This window comes from Rana temporaria, chromosome 9 (assembly GCF_905171775.1).
Source record: "Rana temporaria chromosome 9, aRanTem1.1, whole genome shotgun sequence".
NCBI classification, from domain to species: domain Eukaryota; kingdom Metazoa; phylum Chordata; class Amphibia; order Anura; family Ranidae; genus Rana; species Rana temporaria.
Window position 1 is genome coordinate 140,621,690 of NC_053497.1, and position 23,731 is coordinate 140,645,420.

Consider the following 23,731-nt stretch of genomic DNA (forward strand, 5'->3'; position numbering starts at 1 on the left):
AGGATTGGTTTTATGCACTGGGCTCTCTGTTAACATTATGACTGTAGGTGGAAAGCTATGTGCTGTCACACACTGGAGGCCTTCAATAGAGTTGCCTCCTCCCTCCCACTTCCATTTGTCTATCTCAAGATTTCCCCAGCGAGGTCCCACAGAGCCCTCATTGTGTGAGTGGCAGCATTCCCAGCAGTGGTGGAACGTTCAGCTGTTCTCTATGATACGTCTACATGGACAGGCCGATGTCACAGCAGAGCCTCCTTCTGCAGCCACTTGAGATTCGGAGAAGGAAAGGCGGACGTTGGACTGGTGTCCAGCTCAATCCAAGTGTTGTTTCAGCTGCACATCTGTCCTGTAACCTCAGCTAACTTCACTTTGAAAGATGAGTATCCCAGATAATTCTGTGAATGGAGCTTTTTCTTTTTTTTTAACCACTTCAATACACAACACTTTTACCCCCTTCCTGCCCATGCCAAATTTCAATCATAATTGCGCGGTCATGCAACGCTGTACCCGTTTTTATAATTTTCTTCCCACAAATAGAGCTTTCTTTTGGTGGTATTTATTTTTTGCTAAAAAAGACCGAAAATGTTCCAAAAAATACATTTAGTCTTACTTTCCGTCAGTAAATTTGTAATTTTTCTCCTTCACTGATGTGTGCTGATGATACAGCACTGATGGGCACTGATTAGGTGGCACTATTATGCCGCACTGATAGGTGACACTGATATGCAGCACTGATGAACACTGATAGCTGGCACTGATAGGTGGCACTGAGTGGTGACAGGCGGCACTGATGGGCACTGAAAGGCAGCACTGACTGGCATCACTGACGTCATCTGCTTTTTTTTACCGAGATCGGGGTCATGTAGTGACACTGGGGTGACTAGGTGTGTGTCTTGGGGGCAGGCCCATCGGAACAAGACAGGCAAAACGGGACCTTGCCACGCCGCCTGTAGCATGGCCGAGCTCCTTTCCTAATTCCTCCTGCAGTCTGGCCGGGTACCGTAATCGCGTGGTACAGGAGATTCAGTTTCCTGTTCCCGGCCGGACTGACAGGAAGTGCACACACTCAGTGATCAAACGGCCCTGCTTGGGGGGACAGGCTGGAGTGGGAAAACGTCATATGACATTTTCCCAGAATAATAGATCCACCCCGCCTTAGTCATTTCACTATACAGCGGGAGGTGGTTAAAGCATATCTGTAGTTAATTTAGGGTACTTTCACACCTGTGAATGCACCCGATACCGGTTACATGCAAGCACACCAGAAGGGGTTCCCGACAATTAGCGGTGAGAGGCAGCCCCATTGAAAGTGATGGAAGGCTGCCGGCTCCCACAGCTAATCATGGCCACTCTCATGTAATCACTCATGCAGTGATCACATGAAAATGATCAGCCCTGGACACAGACTGCCTGCATCCAGGGCTGATCACCCACATGTGTTTGCTGCATGAGCAATTACTTGTGAGTGGCCGTGATTAGCTGTAGGAGTTGGCAGCCTCCCATTACTGTTAATGCGGCAGCTTCCCACTTGGGTTCTCATAATTACCAGTAATCAGCGTTGGGTGTATTTACAGGTGTGATTGCACCCTAAACACATTGTTAACATGCCTACTGTACCTGAACCTTTTGTTATTCAAATGCATTAGATGTGCATTGATTATTCCGTTTCGTGGTGGCATTTGTTATTCTGTACACACAGCCTATAGTAGAGTAAATTCACATTCTTGTGTCAGAAGTTTCTGTTTGTGTTTAAACATGAGGCATAGGGCATGGCACTGCACAGGTTACTAAACCCTTGTTTTTTTTTTTTTTTTAAATAAACATATACTTTCCTCCTCTGTGCAGTTGGTTTTGCACAGAATGTCCCTGATCCTCCTCTTCTGGGGTCCTTCAGCTGCGCTGGTGGCTCCACCTCTTCTCGAATGCCCCTTCGGAGAAGCGCTCTCCTTCGAGACACCCAATGCGGGTGCGCTCCCGAGTCCTGCTGCTACGTCAATTGACACAGACAGCAGGATTCGGGCCCGCCCCTGGCACCCGCGTCAATGGATTTGATTGGCAGGAGCCAATGGTTGCGCTGCTATCAATTTATCCAATCAGGACATGAGACATCGGCCGGAGCTGGTGTGCTCGTTCCCATCGCAGGAATTATGGAACTGGTGCATGACAGGAGGATTTTTACCTTGATGCATAGAATGCATTAGGGTGAAAAACGTAGAGGGTTTACAGGGTTTAATGCATGACCTCTGTCTATAGTCTGAGTACTGACACTTCCTCTGAAAAAGCTAATATACTACAATACCTGGGTGTCCCAGTCAAGTGCTCTGCAGGTACAGGCTAAACAGTAATTGGATCTGAAACAGCCACAAGCAGCCAGAGCAGTAATATATTTTTTACAAATGTCCTGGGAGTCTAGAGACTCGGATAAATGAATTAGGTTCTCTATACACAGCCCAATATAGCCTCTAATCTGACATGGGAGAGTACCCAGTTGTATCCCACGTCAGATCAGGGGCTGAATTGGGCTGTTTAAGGGTACATGTTGAGGGCCAGAATTGCAACTTCAGACATCGAAAGTGATCATTTTTACCACTGAAGATTCTGTAATTTATGTGTAAGTCTGAGTCATCTATACATATGCCGCTTTAGTCTATTATTTGAGTTTCGTGCGCCATGCTCACACTTTCATTTTTATCAAATACAACCACTTTTTGTCGATTTTTGGGAAAAAATAAAACTGAGAAGAGCAGGGATTTTAACTCTCTGGACTGCTGTACCACCTGCCTGGGAACTGACAGCTCATTAACCACAGAGTGATAGTAAAGTCTCATTATTTTTCCTTAAAAAATAACAAACTTGTTATACTTACCTGCTCTGTATAGTGGTTTTGCACAGAGCAGCCCAGATCCTCCTCTTCTCGGGTTCTCGCCACTGCTCCTGGCCCCTTTCTCCTGTCGAGTGCCCCCACAGCAAGCAGCTTGCTATGGGGGCACCCGAGCCGAGCCACAGCTCTGTGTCTATTCAGACACGGAAACCAAGGTTTGGCCCCACCCCCTCTTTCTCCTCATTGGCTAACTGACTTTGACAGCATTGTGAGCCAGTGGCGCGGCTGCTGTGTCTCAGCCAATCCGGAGAGAGAGTTTCAGTTAGCCACGGCACTCGTGCACATTGCTGGATCGAGATGGGGCTCAGGTAAGTATTGGGGGGGTTAAGGGGGGCTGCTCCACACAGAAGGTTTTTTATCTTTATGCATCTTCATGCATAAAAAGGTCTTCTGCCGTTACAACCACTTTAAGTAGGTCAAACATGAACCAAAAATTGGGCTTGTTGAGCAGTGACCGGCTGAATTTCAATCCATGTATGGGCAACCTGTATGGGCAATCCATGTATAGTGCATCCGGAAAGAATTCACAGCTTCACTTTTTCCAAATTTTGTTATTCCAAAATGGATTAAATTCATTATTTTCCTCAAAATTCTACAAACAATACCCCATAATGACAACGTGAAATAAGTTTGTTTGAAATCTTTGCAAATTTATAAAAAAAAAAAAATCCCTTGTACATAAGTATTTACAGCTTTTGCCATGACACTCAAATTGATTTCAGGTGCATCCTGTTTCCACTGATCATCCTTGAGAAGTTTCTACAACTTGATTGGAGTCCACCTGTGGTAAATTCAGTTGATTTGATACGATTTGGAAAGGCACACACCTGTCTATATAAGGTCCCACAGTTAACAGTGCATGCCAGAGCACAAACCAAGCCATGAAGTCCAAGGAATTGTCTGTAGACTTCTGAGACAGGATTGTATTGAGGCACAGATCTGGGGAAGGGTACAGAAAACTGTCTGCAGCACTGAAGGTCCCAATGAGCACAGTGACCCCCATCATCAGTAAATGAAAGAAGTTTGGAACCACCAGGACTCTTCCTAGAGCGGGCCACCCGGCCAAACTGAGTGATCGGGGGAGGGAAATAATGAACAGTACTGAACAGAATGAAGAAAGTTCAGCCAGCACAGTAGACAGAGACATCCCCATGTATGCTGCAGTGTTAAACCAGGGATGGAAGAGTGATTGTTACAAAAACATCCGGCTGCTGTGCTGAGGATGGGGGGCAGCAGTATTTGCCGGTACTTTATAGAGTCATGAGAGATGTTTTTGGAGTCACTACACTGTTTGGACAGATATTTGTTCCAGGGAACCAATGCTGTCTAGGATATGTAAGGACCAGGAGAAGTGAGCGGGCGCCCCCCTCCGAAGATGCCTGGTGTGAGCACCGTCAGAAGTGAGCGGGCAGCCCCCTCCAAAGATGCCCGGCGAGAGCACTGTCAGAAGTGAGCGGGCAGCCCCCTCCAAAGATGCCCGGTGTGTACACCAGGAGGAGTGGCCCCCATGATACCTGACGTGAGTATCGGGAGATGTGGGTGGGCGGGAGAAGCGGGCGCCCCCCACGATACCTAACGTGAGCAGTGAGCGGGCAGGTGAAGCCGGTGGGCGCCCTCCCATGATACCTAAAGTGAGCAACAGGAGACGTGAGCACTGGAAGGCGCAGGCGGGCCCCCCCCATGATACCTGATGTGAGCAACGGGAGACGTGGGCGGGAGAAGCGGGCTCCTCCCTATGATACCTGATGTGAGCACCGGGAGACATGCCCCCCCAATGAACTCTGACGAGACCCCTGTAACCGAGCGCGCTGCCCTTCTGCTGTACGAATAACTGGAAGGGACGCAAGTGAACTGAAACCCAGAAATGACGCTTGTCAGCCGTATCCAGAACCATGAAGATATATACCCCCTCCTACAAATGCAGGCCAGCCTTCTCAAGTGTGTCCTTTTCAAAACTATTGGCCACGGCTGTAGTCCTCAGAGCTACAGTACCTAAAAACAATGTATTTGATAACAGAGCAGGAAGTGTATATTTAATGGAACAAAAGAAAACATTGCATTCCAATCCACTGGAGATCTCGTGATCCAAAAACTGCTTTGTAAATACAATTGTTTGCACCCTAATCACATGACAGCTGCTGCATGGTTGTTCTTATCTGACAGCATCTCCTTGTTAATGACCTTCAGGTGCCGAATCCTCTCAACATCATTCGCTGTCCACATGGCTCTCATGGCGTTATAGGAAAAATACTGTGTTGCATTATGTGCTGAAAAACTCTACTCTTGTGTAACATCCATTGCAGCAGGAAATTTGGCAGCTACTGTGACTTATTTCTGCACGCCATCCATAACGGTAGCAGTACAGCTGAAGGGTGCCAGCAGTGGGAACATCATTGGAACACTTGCAAGATCTGGGAACTGCTGGGCTGAGCCGATACAAAGCCATCGTTTGGCAATTTTCCAAATGGTGACATAGTGGGTACATTCCTGACACTGGTACAGAGCAACCTCCAGCAAAGAGCAGATTTCACAAATGCAAAGGATGGACAGAACTGGGCCTTTTTCTCAGACGTGGAAGAGGAAAGCCTGACACTTTTCTGACCTCTGACGTAATCTGGAAAAAGGCTGTCCGCACATGAACTACACAACTGGATATCAGAAAGCCTAATCAGTATTCTGTATGCAGGGGGCAGGGAGGGGGGATGCCTGCTGTGGTGGACCTAGGGCACGTTGGAGACAGTCTGCGTGTTTCAAGAGACTTTCAGTGAATGTTGACATCTTCCAAGATACGATCAATGAATGCCAACATGTTTCAACAGACTACCCGAGACAGCCGACTGGCATTGTAGACCATATTAAGAGCAAACACTTAAAGGAGTTGTAAAGGAAAACAATTTTTTTGCTGATATGACTATTTACAGGGTATAGAGACATACTGGTTAATGGATTCCTTTTAAAAATGATTAAAGATAGATAAAAATCAATCATAATGTACCGGTAGTTTCTAGTTTCGTTTTTGCATGTTGTTTCCTGCTTCTGTGATGTACAGAGCCAATACAGGGCAGTGATGGTTTGGAAACTGATTGGTGCTGAGGGGTTTTAGACACACAGTAATCACACCTCCTTGATTAGTGACCACAGAGAGAAAGCTCCCAGTACTGTGGTTATCAGGAAACAGACAACCAGGAAGTGTGGTGATCAGAGAAGAATTACAGCAACTTGAGAGCAAAAACGAACAATGAGGACATGAAAACAGCACTGCATTAAGGTAAAGGAAGCTATTAAGGTAAAAAAAAAAATCCTTTACAAACCCTTTAAGCTGGCCATACATGGATAATAAATAAAAAAAAAATTGTATAAAAGTCAAAACGCTCTTTCACTCGATTCGATGGCCCAAATATTGTATCAGAGATTTTCCTGCAAATTTCAAAAAATTTCTGATCAATTACTACTACCCCTACCACTAATGCACATTTAGCCTAATTTTTATTTTATTTTTGTTAAGGAATAATTGATCTAGAAATGATTAGAAATGAATTTAAAAAAAAATTCCAACATGTTTATTTGTTTTTGATCTTAAAAACACTTCCATACCCGGCCTATTCTGGCACTCCTCTCCTAAATGTAAGGCTCCATGCACACTGAAGCTCATAAACTGCAGTTTATTGGCATTTTGGTGTTTTTTTTAAAAGCCCAAAAACTGCACTCTGTTAGCCTTTTTTAGCATTAATGAGCAGTGGAGATTATGGGCTTTTTTCCGAACGCAAGAAATTTGCGTTCAAAGTGCCGTTTTTCGGTGGGAAAAACGCAAAAAAAAGCAAAACGCAGCCCACCAGTGTTTTTTATCCATTGGAAACAAAAAAAGCTAAAAAATGCTACACTGAAAAACGCTTTTGCAAAAACGCTAAAAAACGTTGAAAGGCTCCCTGCAAAGTTACTGGCGTTTTTTATATCTTATTTTAGCGTCCAGTGTGCATGGAGCCTTAAAATCATAATTGTTTTGATAGAAAATTACTCAGAACCCCTAAACATTAAAGTGGAAGTAAACCCTTCAATTTCATAGTTACAAAAACAGTTAACATTCCCGGCATGCCGGAAATGCTAGCTGTCACATTTGTTTGTGCTCTCAACCAAACTGCCAAACCATCCAATGGCTGGTTTCATAAGAGGTCACATGTACAGCATTATGGCAGTTGCAGATTAAACAGAGGTCAAGATGGCCGCTTCCTTGGCTGAAAACGATAGGAGGGTTTACTTCCACTTTAAGTACATTTTTTTCCAGCAAAGATCCTAGGGAATAAAATGGTGGTCGTGGTGGTTAAAATGAAAATTAGCTGTCGCAGTAAGCACACTAATACAAAACTCAAATGGTTGGTCTACCGAGTCCATTTTATATTCAATTTTATATCTATGTATGGCCAGCTTCAAAGTGGAATTCCAGATTTACCCTAATGACTTTTAAAACTGTCCCCTCCCCCCAGGGCCGCTAATAAGGTACTGCCAGCCCTCCTCTACTGGGCCTGGGCCCGGGCCCCATCAGTTCAAAAGTGGAGCCCAGGCACCTGTTGATCAGGAGGTCTGTACTTTCTTATTGCAGACACCAATCCTCTTCGGTCTCCTACTGCAACGCTACCGACTTCTCCTCCTCTCCCTCTCTCCGCTGCACTGCAGGGGGATTTCTTCTAGCACATGTGCCCTGTCCATCTGCTGTCCGGGCCACCTGTGTGCCCCCCCCCCCCCCCCCCCCCCGTGTGCCCCTTTCCACAACAGCATTTTCAGCTTCTCTCCTCTCCCAATGGCAGTTGCTTCTGGAAACTGTGGCAAACACTGTGAATGTGAAATACCCCTTAGAGGGGTGAGTATTTCCAGTGAGTACAATACCTATAGGGGCCACCATAGGAAGCACCAGTATAAAGGACACACGATTGAAGAGCACTTGTCACTTTTTGCAAAAAAGACTTTGTGTTTACAAAAGGACTGCGTTTGTCAACTTGTTCACTATAGCACCGGTCATTTTAAATAACATTGTATTTTTTGTCACATTTATGAATTATCACATTGTTAGCTGTATTTAGCACCAGTCACTTTATTTACTTCAATTTTGCACATTTAGATGGTACAGTTTAATATACAAGTCACTGGTTAGAGTGCGTTATTGAGTGCTCAGATCCCTGGTATAGAATCGTCTTTTTAGAACAGTGCCACACCTACTTATCGTGGCTTTAGTCGGCTTCCGGAAACTTATCTAAAGGACGTACGGGGGGTGCGTTCCTTAGATAAGACTGACAGGCGTCTCAGCCAATCAGGTTCACCGGTTCTGGTTACCGTTAACCTGATTGGCGGGAGAAGACATCGAGGGACGTGGAAGGAGGATGGCTGACCCCCAGAAAGGTAAGTGCCGCGCGCGCGGGGGGGGGGAGGGGCATTTTACAGGGCACAGTGGCGACAATGGGCACAGTGGCGACAATTAAAGGGCACAGTGGCATCAATTGGCACAGTGGCGACAATTAAAGGGCACAGTGGCGACAAAGGGCACAGTGGCGACAATTGGCACAGTGGCTGTGTTTGATGTCATGGCACAGTGGTGACAATTGATGGCACAGTGGCTGCGTTTGATGGCATGGCACAGTGGTGACAATTGATGGCACAGTGGCTGCGTTTGATGGCATGGCACAGTGGCTGCGTTTGATGGCATGGCACAGTGGTGACAATTGATAGCACAGTGGCTGCGTTTGATGGCATGGCACAGTGGCTGCGTTTGATGGCATGGCACAGTGGTGACAATTGATGGCACAGTGGCTGCAGTTGATGGTATGGCACAGTGGTGACAATTGATGGCACAGTGGCTGCGTTTGATGGCATGGCACAGTAGCTGCGTTTGATGGCATGGCACAGTGGTGACAATTTATGGCACAGTGGTGACAATTGATGGGCCCAGTGGCTGCATTTGATGGGCCAAGTGGCTGCATTAGATGGGCACAGTGAGACTGCAATTGTTTTTTTTGTTTTTTTTTCGTTTGCGCCCCCCCCCCTACAAATTTTGAGCACCAGCCGCCACTGTCCACGGGTGTGAATCTACTTCTACACAGGCCTCACACAGCAGGCTCCTGGAGCCTATATACCCTTTGTGTTTTAAATTAGCATTGTGAACACTTCTTTGTCACAGTAAAAGAGGAGCATACACTGGTTATCATTTCTTCAGACAAATTGCAGTCTTGTTCACTCCTTTTTCTCCATTTTGGATTACAATGAACTGCAGTATAAAGAACACAGGCTAGCTGAAGATGACTGGGACCAATGAACATTTCTTATTTCCTCTCTATTGTGCCCAATTTCTTTAAAACCATTTGCATACTGCATTGATTCACTTTAGGGAGCCACCCTATAGGAGATTGTCTGAGTTGTATTGTAATTGTTATGTTGCATTTTTACTGGTCTGTGTGTTGAGGACACAGAGGGGAGAAATCCAATGCACATGGTACAGTATTGGGTATTTATTCATCTCTCTATCCTGTCCACATAGGTCTTGTATCAGATTTATGTCCAGTGCGTAATAACGTATGAAGCACCTTTACTGTTGATCTAACTTGAGTTTATTTATGCAATTCTTTGTGTTTCTTTACTTCAGTAACTTATCTGATTTGTTCATTGACATTGTGTGAGTCTCTAATTACTATCCAAACTGTGAGGGGATGGAACCCAAGGTGTCAGAGGTAAGAGAGGATTTGCAGAGACGAGGTAACCATTGGGGTACAGAGTCTACTAGCAGCCCTCACAGGGGTACCGCTACACTCCGTAGCAGTTTAAATTATATATTCAGCCATCTGCGCGGGACTACCCACAATCTCTTCTAAATCACTGTCGCAGTCGGTGATTGTAGTAGTTATTCACAACTACAATGACCCTTTACCATGTAATCAGCTGTGTCCAGTCAAAGCTGATCACATGTAAACAGATTTGCCAATTATCAGCAGTCTTTCCTCACACTCTGTGCGACGAAAGGTTTACTGATAACTGCTGTCAGTACATAGGGTTGCACTGATTATCAGTGTAAACAATCAGTGCCAACCAGTGCACATAATTTCTGATCAGTACCGCCTATCAGTGCCTCCAGATTATTGCCCATCAGTGCAGCCTCCTCATCAGTGCAGCCTCCTCCTCAATGCCCATCAGTGAAGCCTCCTCATCAATGCCCATCAGTGAAGCCTCCTCATCAATGCCCATCAGTGCAGCCTCCTCATCAATGCCCATCAGTGAAGCCTCCTCATCAGCTCACAGAAGTAAAGAAAAAAAATTACTTATTTGCAAAATTCCATAACGGGAACTAATAAAAACATATTTCTTTTAAAATGTTCTGTTTTTTCTAGTTTGTTTAGCAAATAATAAAAAACCCAGTGGTGATTAAATGCTACCAAAAGAAAGCTCTATTTGTCTCAAAAAATGATAAAAACCTTATACGGGTAGTGTTGCATGACCATGCAATTGTCATTCAAAGTGCAAATGCGCTGAGAATTGGCCTGGGCAGGAAGGGGGTGAAATTGATCAGTACTGAAGTGGTTAATCACCCCTGCCAGTGTTGGGTGGTTTGTCTCATCCATGTAAACTGATACATTCTGCAAAGAAGCTTGTGCTTTTGGCAGACTTGCTGACTGGATCATCAGATGAAAATAGAAGAAAACCCTAAAGAAAGGTGACTAATACAACCATCACATCTAAGAATAGGGAACCTGCAATGTAATAAATGTTTGCTTTTGGGTTTAATACCACTTTACCAAATACATTTTAAAGTGATAATGTTTAAGAATCCAACACATCTCTCTATGTCTTTTTTATTTTATTTTAGAATTCATTATCCACGTTATGTTTGTCAATCATATGATATTTTAATAACATTAATCAAACAGATCATAGCCATCCACCCACTATTCTAAATACTACTGACAGAGCAAGCATTATGGGTGTGCCACTTACTAGGAACACCCATATACATCAGGTTAGAACTGGGAGAAACAACAGAGACATGCTGTGCTTTATTGAGAGTTTGTAAAGGAATTTTTGTTTTTATCTTAATAGCTTCCTTTACCTTAATGCAGTGCTGTTTTCATGTCCTCATTGTTCGTTTTTGCTCTCAAGTTGCTGTAATTCTTCTCTGATCTCCACACTTCCTGGTTGTCTGTTACCTGATAACCACAGTGCTGGGAGCTTTCTCTCTGTGGTCACTAATCAAGGAGGTGTGATTACTGTGTGTCTAAAACCCCTCAACACCAATCGGTTTCGTTTTCCAAACCATCACTGCCCTGTATTGGCTCTGTGGCTCTGTACAGCAGAGAGGCAGGAAACATCATGCAAAAACAAAACTAGAAACTACAGGTACATTATATGATTGATTTTTATCTATTTTTAATCGTTTGTAAAAGGAATCAGTTAACTATTATGCCTCTATACCCTGTAAACAGTCATTTCAGCATAAACATTTTTTTATTTACAACTCCTTGAAGGAGCAAGGGAGACATGCCCACAATGTGGTGTGATATACTATGATACAATATCATTTTTGGAGCCAGGTGTTACTAAAAAATCAAGAGGGTTTGTTGGAAAGGAGGCCAACTGACAAGACCATAGCTATCTAGCAAGCCGGACAAAATGTTATCATTTTTTTCATTCTACCTCTATGCTGGTGGTAGGTGTGTTTCCTAAAGTAAGGGGCAGTTGCATCACTTCTGGACAGTCACTAATCAATGTTGGGGTGTTTGCCACCCACTTTCATGCAACAAAACAGGCCATGTATGGATTGAAATTTTGCCTGTTCAGCAAGAGGTCGATCTTTCGATTAACCTCTGTTCAACCATCCTGTCGGATTAATGCCACTCGATCTGCGCTGCAGGTAATAGGCTGTAGTGCTGATCTGTGTATTCTATCAGTGGGGAAGTCTCCAGACCGCAGGTCAGAATACAATAGCGCAGCTGGGAGAATTCCCCCATACAACTTGAATATGGGGATAAGGGAATCAGTTCAGTTTTTTTAAAACAAAAAAAAAACGTAGCCATGTATGGACAGCTTTAGTTTTCTAGCAACAAATAGCGCTTTTGTTACAGTCTTCACAGAAGCATGGTCAAGAGTATGAAAGTATGCCGGTACGCGAGTAAGAGGTCTGTATTCTTAACTGCTTATGGAATGCCTGGTTAATGTATATTGCTTTTTACCTAAGGGGAACCCCTAGAATCATTTCAGGCCTCAGCAGTGGTGGCTTTTTTTTATTTTATTTTTTATTTAAGTATTTATTATATTTCAAAGGAGGTAAGCGAATACAAAAACAGCACCAATTGGGCATACCCAGGCAATAATTTGTGTACGACCAAGAAAAATGAGAACAAAGAAAAATGGGTGCTAAAATGTCGCTTCTACTAGGTTACATCAGAATTTCGAGGACTTAGTAGTGGACAGGCGGTATAAAACAGATATGCAAATAGGCATAATATATCACTTATAAGAAACAGCTGAAAAAGTGCTTACAAATGTTCCTAAATGGGTGGTAGTCAAGGAGTCACAGACAAATAGAGCTCACATGAGAATCAGAGTAACACCATTGCAGGCTAATGGAAAGGAAGGAAGGTACTAGTTATGTTCCAGAGGAAGTGGGGCAACTAACACAGAGGAGCACTCCTAGAGTCAGAGATCCAGAGATTCCAGGCTTTGGTAAATTGCTTTGTTGATAAGTTGGCTTTGGCGAAGGAAAATTCTATTAAAAAATGGCGGTTGAGTAGTTGGATGGTATCCTTCAATAAAGGAGGTTGAGTTGATTTGCATTTTTTCGCAATCGCCAGTCTTGCTGCTATTAGGATGTGTGTCACCAGAAGTTGTACGTTTTTAGGCCATGTGTGGATAGCGAGACCCAGGAGCAAATCCAATGGGGACATAGGGTATGCCACATAAAGAAAGAATTAGCGACTTTACTTTTTCCCAGAACTTCTTGACAGAGGAGCAATCCCACTAAATGTGTGAGAGCGAACCTATATTCTCACAGCCCCTCCAACATTTAGGAGAGGTATTTGGGTAAATCCTTGCAAGCCTTTCAGGGGTAAAATACCACTTGTGGAACAACTTCTGAAGGGATTCCCAATTGGTGATGAAATGAGACAGGCGAAGGGGTGCTATGAGAGATTTCTGCCAATGTGTTGATGGAGGAGATTGGTCCAACAAGGAGGACCAGTACCGAATAGAGGAGGAAAGTAGGTCAGGAGGGGGATTAGTGAGGAGCTTGTATACTAGGGAAATCCCTTTGGTTTTGGTTCCATCAAGATTGTAAAAATGTATCAGGGGGAGCATCAACGAGTCCGAGTTTGACCAGGGGATTTTTGAAAGCGTGGATCAAATCCGTCAGTAGAGGAAAAATGTCCGGTTGGATAGGCCAAACTGTTTTACCAGGTATTCGAAGGGATGGAGACCTGATGTAGAGAAAGGCATACCAACGTTGGTGATGCCGGCTTTAAACCAATCCGATAGAGGCAGAACCGGGGTAATAAGATGTAGGGCTTCCATTGGATTTTTTTTGAGAGGGTATCCACCGCTATTCCTCCATTAAGTTGTGACAAAGCAGACCAGACCCTAGTGGAGACTGTGATGGTATCCAGGGGGGAGCGTTTATGGTTGAGAGTAAGATAAGTGGCGGCTAGGAGATGTTTCAGGTTTGTAAATACAGAGGCTTCGATTTGTTTCCAGGTTGTGTGTTGTTTCTCTGACCACCAGGTTTTCAATTGGTCCAGAATGGTTGCTCTGTGATAAGCTTGAATGTCTGGTGCGCCAAAGCCACTGTGTTGAACCGGAGATAACAGTATGGCTCTTTTCACTCTGGGACGTTTTTCATCAAGGCCCCTTTCACACCACTGAGTTTTTCAGGCATTTTAGCGCTAAAAATAGAGCCTAAATAACGCCTAAAAAAATCCTACCCTGCAGTCTTCAGTGTGAAAGCCCAAAGGCTATATTGCCTGCAATGCACTGCTTCAGCATCGCGGGCGGTTTTAACCCTGCTGCACCGCTAGCGGTCAAATATCGTGCCAAAAACGACAGTATAGCGGTGCTAAAAATAGCGTCGCTATACTGCCAGCGCACCTCCCGTGCCCAGTGTGAAAGGGTCCTTATTCAGTGACATTGTGAGTACCTCCAACTTTCTGTTTTAATTCTGTTCTGTTCTTTTACGGACTTTGGTGCAGGTTTAAGTACTTGTTCCCCTCTTGATTTACAATTTATTTTTTCACAACAAGGACTTTTGCTGTCCCTGTGGTCCAGGGAAGCCACTCGTTACCCACTCATTTCAGGAGAGTGTCAGCAATATCTAATATTTTCCAGGAGACTGTTGGAGGCAGCCAGGATGCCCCAAGAGACTTCAAGAATAGTTGATATGCCTCCATAGGTTAGAGTGTAAGGGTAGCGTGTGTGTTGTGATAGGCAGGTAACACCTCATCCATATGTTTTCCCATTAACTCGTTGGGCACCAAGTGTGGGTTTGCACAGGGTAATTTCTTCTGGGCTACGCCAGGCGCCAGAAGATCCAGTTGTCCCAACACCACGATTACACCTTACCCGAAGGCGTACTCATCAGTACCTGGACCAAAAGATGTGTTCATGTGAAAGTCAAACATTAAGGCAGTCCTCTAAGGCAGAGGTGAGTTCTTTCAAGGATTTTGTCTCATACCCTGCACACTTGAACAGGTGCTTGTGTTGCATTAGAAAGGGACAAACAGGCCATGTTGACTCCACCAGTCAGCATACCTCTGTTACCTCACTCCCGGTAACAAAATGAAACCCAGACGAGCACATAGCGCGCACCTCATACATGCTCATTTAACTTTTGCTACTCCTCACCCAGTGATTAGGCCATAACTCTCTGTAATGCTAATTTACTGCCGAATACAGTTGGAAGGGAGCCATAACCCTGGACCCCCTTGCTACCTGTTACCAGGAACTTCACCAACGAGGCAGTTAACCTTCTGTTGCTGTGATGTTTCTAGAACTTTTTCTGTGCAGTGGTGTACTCAGATTCTTGTGTGTATGCGCCAGGACCCAATGTGCTCCCCTTGAGTAATTTTCAGGCCAGGCTTTGTGTGGTTAACAACTTTCACCACAGTGAAGTATGATGACCATAACATGGCAGAAAGTCCTTCCCCTATCTAATTCTAACAGTGACTGCCCCAGAGTACCTGCAAAGGCAAAGTCCTTGTGGGTGAAGTCCATAGCTGGCACGACTTGATGGGAGAAGTTCATGACTTGGGTTTATTCCGAAGGCTGGTGTTCCGTAGAGCAGTGGTCATCAACCCTGTCCTCAGGGCCCACTAACAGACTAGGTTTTATGTATTACCTTGGGGAGATGCAGACTAGAGTACTGCAATCACTAAGCAGCAAATGATATCACCTGTTATGTATTTCAGTTATCTTGCAAATTTGGCCTGTTAGTGTGTCCTGAGAAGAGGGTTGATGATCACTGCCGCCGAGGGACTACATCTCTCAGCACGTCCCGTCAGGTTCCCGTTCTTTATCCCACTGACCCCCGCGACACAAACCACTGCCTTTTTTTTATATCTCACAGGACAGGAGACTGGACCCCAAAAGCCAGTGAATGTGTGCAGGAAAGCATGGCATTTTTGGTAGAATCGAATTTGGTAATGCTGATTTGGCAGCGCCTGATTGATTTCTGAGAAGTGTGAATTTTAATAACAAGTCCGCTTATAGTTTTGTTGCAGCCTCAGTAGGCAGAGAAAATTATTTCCTAACTTAAGGCCTAGTACACACGAGAGGATCGATCCGTGGAAACGGTCCGGAGGACCGTTTCCGCGGATAAATCCTCTGGCGGATTTTGATCTGATGGTTGTACTAACCATCAGATCAAAATCCCTGCGGAATTCCCTCCGCGGTGACGTGTCGCGCGACGCTGTAATATAAGGACTTCCACGCATGCGTCGAATCATTACGATGCATGCGAGGGAGGGAATTGGACGGATTGATCCGCTGAGTCTGTACAGACCAGCGGATCAATCCGCTGGACTGGATTCCAGCGGATAGATTTCTTAGCATGCTAAGAAATTTTGATCCGCTGGAAATCCATCGCCCGGAAAAATATCCGCGGATAAATATACGCTGGATCGTACACACCAGCGGATCTATCCGCTGAAACCGGTCCGCGGATAAATTCCAGCGGATCGATCCTCTCGTGTGTACGGGGCCTAAGAATTTAATATATAACAAAGTAGGTGTATTCTACAAACACATCCAAGTTTCGTATTTCAAGTTAATAAAGCATAATGACACAGTGGGTGAAAACACAACGTAATAGCGTACAGAGCCAAAGGGAGATTTTAAAAAACGACCAAGGAAGAAAAGTGAAAATAAAAAAGTAGCAAAGCAGGTCTGAGAAAAGCAATAGTTAAAGGGGTTGTAAAGGTAATTTTTTTTCCTAAATAGCTTCCTTTACCTTAGTGCAGTCCTCCTTCACTTACCTCATCCTTCGGTTTTGCTTTTAATTGTCCTTATTTCATCTGAGAAATCCTCACCTTCTGTCTGTAACTCCACACAGTAATGCAAGGCTTTCTCCCTGGTGTGGAGTGTCGCGCTAGTGGGCGTCCTGACTCTCCTGTAGTCCAAAGGAGGTCGGCGAGCACGCATTACCGTGTGGAGTTACAGACAGAAGAACAGGAAGTGAGGATTTCTCAGAAGAAATAAGGACATTTAAAAGCAAAATGGAAGGATGAGGTAAATGAAGGTGGACTGCACTAAGGTAAAGGAAGCTATTTAGGAAAAAAAAATTGTACCTTTACAACCCCTTTAATTTAAATATGATAAATGTATGTGACAAAGTAGAAAGGCAAAAGGAATTAAGGAGATACAAGCAGAAATGTGTACATTGCTACTGTACCTATAGAAACACACACAAAACACAATCAAAAGCTACATAAATACCGTGGGGCAGACCCACGTACATCGGCGCATTTTTTCGTCGGGCGTAGCGTATCTAAGATACACTACGCCGCTGTAACTTACTTTTTTTTTTTGGAATCCTCAAAGAATTTGCGCCGTAAGTTACGACGGCGTAGTGTATCTTTGGCGGTGTAAGGGCGCGCAATTCAAATGGATGTGATGGGGCCGTGTTTTATGTAAATACGTTGTGACCCGACGTAAACAAAGTTTTTTAACGGTGCATGCGCCGTCCGTGGGGGTATTCCAGTGCGCATGCCTGAAATTAAACCGGAACAAGCCAATGTTTACGACGGTGATGCCATTCTACGCAAATCCCTATTCGCGAACGACTTACGCAAAGGACAAAAAAAATAAAAAATTTGATGCGGGAACTGACGGCCATACTTAACATTGAGTACGCCTCATAATAGCAGGGGTAACTATACGCCGGAAAAAGACAAACGCAAACGACGTAACTTAACGTACGTTTGTGGATCGCCGTAACTAGCTAATTTGCATACTCAACGGGGAATTCGACGGAAACGCCACCTAGCGGCCGGCGGAAAAATGCACCTAAGATCCGAAGGCGTACTAAGACGTACGCCTGTCGGATCGATCCCAGATGCAGTCGTATCTTGTTTTGTAGATACAAAACAAAGATACGACGCAGGAACTTTAAAATTACGCAGCGTATTAATAGATACGCCGGCGTAATTCTTTTGTGGATCTGCCCCTGTGTGTGTGTGTGTGTGTGTGTGTGTGTGTGTGTGTGTGTATATATATTTACACACTGAAAAAGAGAGAGTGGCACTCACGGGGCTTGAAAGATGAACGCGTAATGAAGGTTTTGTTTCAACAAGGCGCAACCTCGTCTTTCTCAGGACCTGAGAAAGACGAGCTTGTGCCTCTTCGAAACATCAAAATAAAACCTTCATTGTACATTCACCTTTCAAGACCAGTGAGTGCCACTCTCTCTTTTGGATTGTATACACTACAGTCTTTGCTGCACACCCGGGCCCATTTTCTGTCTCTGATACGTGTGCAGTGGCAACCATTGGCTATGTATAGATATAATGTGTGTGTATGTATGTATATATATATGTATAAAAATGTGTGTGTATAGTTACATCTACATACACACACACACACACCATATTACTTGTGGCAATTGAACCCGTGCCCCCAGTGATGCAATCTAAAGCCTCGTACACACGGCCGGATTTTCCGAGAAAAAAAGTCAGACAGCTTTTTTTTCTAGGAAAGTCCGGCCGTGTGTAGCCTCCATCTAATATTTTTTTTCGGAAGTCTGACGGACCTTAGATAGAGAACATGTTCTTTTTCTTTCCGTCCGACTTCCGACAGACTCACGGCGGACTTTTACACAGTCAAAAGGTCCAACCGTGTGTACAAGGCATTAAGGTGCTTAAAGGCTATGCTATGTCCCTTTGGTTTTGCTACAGCTTTTTTGTGTCCTTTGCTCCATAACAGGGAAATGGGTTGGAAAGCTGGAAAATCAATGTTGTAGAACTCCAGCCAAGCATTGCTTGTTGTTATTGGTCCTTCTGTGTCCATGCATAATAACCAAGCACCTGTGTGGTGAATGTGAGCATTGGTCACGCATGCTTCTCTCCTTTAATGAACCCAACTTTCTTCAGTTAATTTTCCTTTGACAATTTCAAGGACTTTATTGGCCTTTTACAAAAACAAACCCCAAGCTTCCCACTATGACCTCATAGTAACAGCTCACAAATAACTACTGCCAAACAAGTTCATAAGAAGAGGAAAGGGCCTTGTGCAGAGGACAGCATGCCAGCAATTGTTGTCACATGGGAAGAACACAATCATGATTCACTGGATGAGTATTTTCATATATATCCAGAAAATCCCACACACCCAATGTGACATCAGATTTACTAATGGAGTCATATTTATCCAAGTCAATGTCCACGTCATCAATGCCAAGTCAGGTTCAAGGAATTGTAACAAAAATAGACCTTCCCTGTGTGCACAAATTTTATCGTCCTCACCTTTACAGAAAAAATTCAATGATGCACACTGGATACCTTCCCAACCCCCCCTGGTCCTGGCTGTACTTACAGGGTTGCTGAGCTGTCATTACCTCCGCATCCAGTCCAGGGATTTGAAATCCCCACTCTTCTCCATACAGCACTTACAGGACAGGCCAGATCATTTCACTGTGATGGGGCTAGCCAATCAGAATTGAATCGATCTGGTCCACCCCAGAATTCATTGAAAACTACAAGCCGAGAGCCGCAGAGACGGACGTTGTCATTTTCTATTCACAGAGCAGAGTAAATGCATGATACGGCCAGCCAGGCGGAACCCCATACAGCCAAGTTTTTTTTTTACAGTTATTGGGGGGAGATGATCCTGGCTAGCTGTCAACGCAGGGGATCGGGGGGATGCAAGGGTCAGTCAGTTTATAACATGTTGCACCCTAAATATGGGTGAAACATGTTATGAAACGTCAACTTATCCTTTAATTGAACATGCTGAAGTTAGAAGCTGATTGGCGCATTCACAGCTGCACCAGATTTTTCACTCTCCAGTTTTAGTAAATGAACCCCCTTTGCATCTGTTATGGAGCAAGGCTTCTCAACTAGAGGTTGCTAGGGGTTCCATGAGCAATGAGTAATGTCTGCCTCTCAGATAAGTTCCCAATGACCACATGTGTAAGGAGCATTTTTCCCACTGACCATCACACTAATGTATCATGAGTTGTAGATATAGTCATTTTAGCAGGGGTTTTCACTGAGGCTGGAAAGTTATTTCAAGGGTTCCTATGTGTTGAAAAGTTTGAAAAAGGCTGTTATGCAAAATAGGATGAGGCAGAGGGTTTAAGTAGTTTAGCAAAATACAGTGGGCAGGTCTGACACCACTCAGTGCACACAACTGCTGTGTGTTGTCGGCTTACACCGGGATTTAGAATATGAGAACATTTCTATCACATTAGCAGATGTTTTTCTGTACTTGCAGTGTCTTTGAAGGGATAAAATATGTGTGATGTGCATGTATTGTATATATTTCATAGTCTATCCACTTCAACTTGTATTGGTATGTGTTCATGCAGATAATCATTTCCCACATCCCTTTATATTGTGTTCGCTAAGATGCACATCCAAGAGTTTTTTTAAACTATCCTGTTGACACCACCAATTGTGGAAGAGAGTTCCACATCCTTATTGCCCGGACAGTGAAATAACCCCCAAAACAGATTAAGGTTAAACAGTTTCTCTTCCAAACTGATTGTGTGGCCCCGTGTCCTACTGCACTTCCTGAGACTGAATAGTTTCCTACCTACACTGGGATTACCATTGAGATATTTGTATGTCGTTATCTTGTCTCCTCTCAAGCGTCTCTTATCCAGGGAGAATACATTTTGCGCTTGTAGCTGTTACTCGTATTTAAGGTCCTACAGCCCCCCTTATTAATTTTGTTGCCCTTCTCTGGAATCTGTCCAGTTCCAGCACATCCTTTCTGAAGATTGGTGACCAGAACTGGACAGAATACTCCAGATGTGGCCGAGCCAGAGTTTTATAAAGTGGTAGAATTATCGTTTTTATCTATGGAGTAAATCCATTTTTTTAATGAGTAAACTTTCCTTCCCAAACAATATAGAAGACCTATAGAAATAATGATATTGCTGTTTTTGCTTGTCCCACAACCCTTGCTCAAATATTGGTCAAAAGTCAAGTCAAAATTTCAAAAATAAATACACAAATTAAAGACTTAAATGGGTTGTATTGTTTTTTTTTTTTTTAACCACTTGGCACCCAGGGTACGTCATATGACGTTCTGGACTTTGTGGTGGTATACCTGAATGATGCCTGCAGCTACAGGCCTCATTCAGATATTACCGGTTTTAGCCGGCGATTCCCTGCACCATAAGAATGATCATAGCGGCTGTTTCGCCGCTTGATCGTTCTTACGGGCAGCGGAAGGGGACTTCTCCCCTCCCGCCGCCCTCTGGTGCTTCTCCCGACTCCCCGCTGCGATTGATGAGTCGGAGAACAGATCCGCTGGCCTCCGGATGATGATCACAGAGATTTCCGGCGAACCAGATGGTCGCTGGAGTCTCTATGATCGTCTGAGGCCGGGCGCGATGTTATGGCGTCACGCCCGGCCTCAGCATAAAAAAAAACCGCTGCACATTATGCAAATAAATTGGGCTAATTTTACTGTTTTTTTAAAGCATGAAACTCTTTTTTTCCCCAAAAAACAAGTTTGAAAAATTGCTGCGCAAATACCGTGCAAACTGCCGTTGTATTCTCTAGTGTCTTTGCTAAAAAAACATATATTGGCCCAGATTCAAGAAGCACTTGCGCCCGTGCAACCATAGGTTGCGCGGCGCAAGTGCTTACTTGCTCCGGTGTAACGAGTGCTCCTGATTCAGGAACCTTGTTACACCGACTGCAGCCTAGGATATGACAGACATAAGCCTCCTTATGCCTTCATATCTCAGGCTGCATTCTTGCGTTGGCCGCTAGGGGGCGCGGCCATTGTGATCGGCGTATAGTATGCAAATTGCATACTACCACCGATTCACAAAAGTTGCGCGGGCCCTGCGCACGCAAGGTACGGAGTTTCCGTACGGCGACTTTAGCGCAAGGTTGCTCCTGCTGTAGCAGGGGCAACCAATGCTAAAGTATAGCCGCCCTTCCCGCTCGTGAAATTTAAATTTCACGTCGTTTACGTAAGTGATTCGTGAATGGCGCTGGACGCCATTCACGTTCACTTAGAAGCAAATGACGTCCTTGCGACGTCATTTGCCGCAATGCACGTCGGGAAAGTTTCCCGACGGAGCATGCACTGTTCGCTCGGCGCGGGAGCGCGCCTAATTTAAATGATTCCTGCCCCCGGCGGGATCATTTACATTAGGCAGCCTTACGCCCGGCTATTTAGCATATCGCCCGCGCAATTTACGGAGCTACTGCTCCGTGAATCGCGGGCATTTCAAAATATTTGCGTGGGCGCAGAGCAAACATCGTTGCCCTTTGCCCACGCAAATATTGCACGGATCTACCTGAATCTGGGCCATAGTGTTTTGGGGTTCTATGTAATTTTCTAGCAAAAAAATTATGATTTTTACATGAAGGAGTGAAGTCTCAGAATTGGCCCGGTCCTGAAGTGGTTAAATAACAAACCTTATACTTACTGTACCTCCACTGTGCAGTTAGTTTAGCACAGAGTGGCCCCGATCCTTCTGTTCTGGGGTCCCACAGCGGCTGTCTCGGCTCCTCCCCGCAAGAGCTAACCCCGCTATCCCGTGTGATACAGTCGGTGGCCATAGCCGCCGAGTGTATCACACGGCCACGCCCCCCGGTGCCCCGCGCCATTGATTTGATTGACAGCAGCGGGAGCCAATAGCTGCGCTGCTGTCAATCATCCAATGAAGAGCCGCCTCAAGCTGGGGGGAAAGCATCACGGGATCGCGCCCACGTAAATTCGGGGCAGGTAAGTAAAACGGGGGGGGGGGGCAGAGAGTGCAAGGTGTTTTTTCACCTTAATGCGTAGGATGGTAAAATAGTGATAAACAAAAATACCTCAATTTGTAAATAGACGACACATTAAAATCCATAAGGACCATTGATACAATGAAGTGGCATTGTTTTTGAAAAGCATCCCAACTCACAAAGGCAACGCACATGCGCTGCAACTCATAGCAATGCACCATAGCACATTGTGGTGCTTTGCGGCAAACATTTTGTGACATGTCCAATAATTGGGATGTTTATGTGCATCAGAAGCTAATTGATTTTAGTGGGCCACCTTAATGAAACATAAGTTAATGCCTGACATACTCTTGTACTTAATTACTGTCAAAAGGAAGGGAAGTGACATTCCCCCAGAAGCTTCGGCATCTAACAAAAACTTCCTACTGGGCTGACTCCCTGAAAATAGTGTTACATGGCATGTTTATTAGACAATCATCTCTAAAGTATTTGTGTTATTTTGTCAAGTAATTATAGAAGTCCTTTGTCATGACTGTAGAGTTCTTCTAAATACGTAGTGAAGGTCACGTTTTGCCCTCAGTGTTTGTGAGGGAGTGATTGCTTCATACAAACCTGAAAATGTGCATAGCTAAATAGTTTCAGCTATACATGTTGTGTTGCAATGTCATTGTTTCAATAAAGTGATTCATTTTCATGTATTTATTGACTCCTATTATTTCTTCTAGGCAAATTCATGGATTTTGACCTGAATGATCAAGGAGAGATTGGTAAGTAATTTTAACAGAATGAGTACACAAAATCATAGGCGTGCGCAAGGGGTGGGCACACCCTAATCCTGGGTTGGCAACCTGTCAATGGTGGGCAGGTGATAGGTAAACCACAATCTTTCCTTGCTGACCCTCAGAACTTGGACAGGGGAGGTGGTGGGGTGGAATTTAGTGGAACCGATCTGTATTTTCCTCCTGCAGCAGCTGAAAGTAGGCTTCTCCTCCTCCTCCCTTTTGTCAACATTCTACTGCCACAGGTGGAAAATATAGGGGATCGGTACTCATATATGGCACTCCTCCTTTCCCTGTTCCATTTCCTTCTGTTGCCCGGGTCCCCCATGTGCTCCCTTGCTCCCCATTCCCCCCCATTGTTTTAGAATGGAGAGCAGGGAAGAGGCCTGTAAAAATGTCAAACGCATATGTGTTGGAGGTTTGGGGTGCACACCCTAATGCAATAGGCCCAAAGTACTTCAGTATTTAGAAAATATTTTACAAATGGTATCAAAAGATCAATTCAGAAGCTTGTGGCACTGGGATCTTGGAACTGTGTGGGAACTGGACTGCTCACTGCAAAGGATGAGTATGATGCAGAAGAGGAGACTGATGCCTCGTACAACCGTTTTTCTCGGCAGGAAAAAAAACAACGGGACGCAGGCAGGATT

The 23,731-nt window shown here is 44.5% G+C and overlaps 1 protein-coding gene across 1 annotated transcript in view; it reads left to right on the forward strand.

Moving 5' to 3' along the window:
- AIF1L (allograft inflammatory factor 1 like) overlaps nucleotides 1-23,731 on the forward strand; it is a 153,501-nt gene that overhangs the window by 56,357 nt on the left and 73,413 nt on the right. Inside the window, exon 4 of the mRNA XM_040324668.1 lies at nucleotides 23,028-23,069. Within this exon, the coding sequence (XP_040180602.1) occupies nucleotides 23,028-23,069 (42 nt within the window). The remainder of the gene's footprint in view (nucleotides 1-23,027; nucleotides 23,070-23,731) is intronic.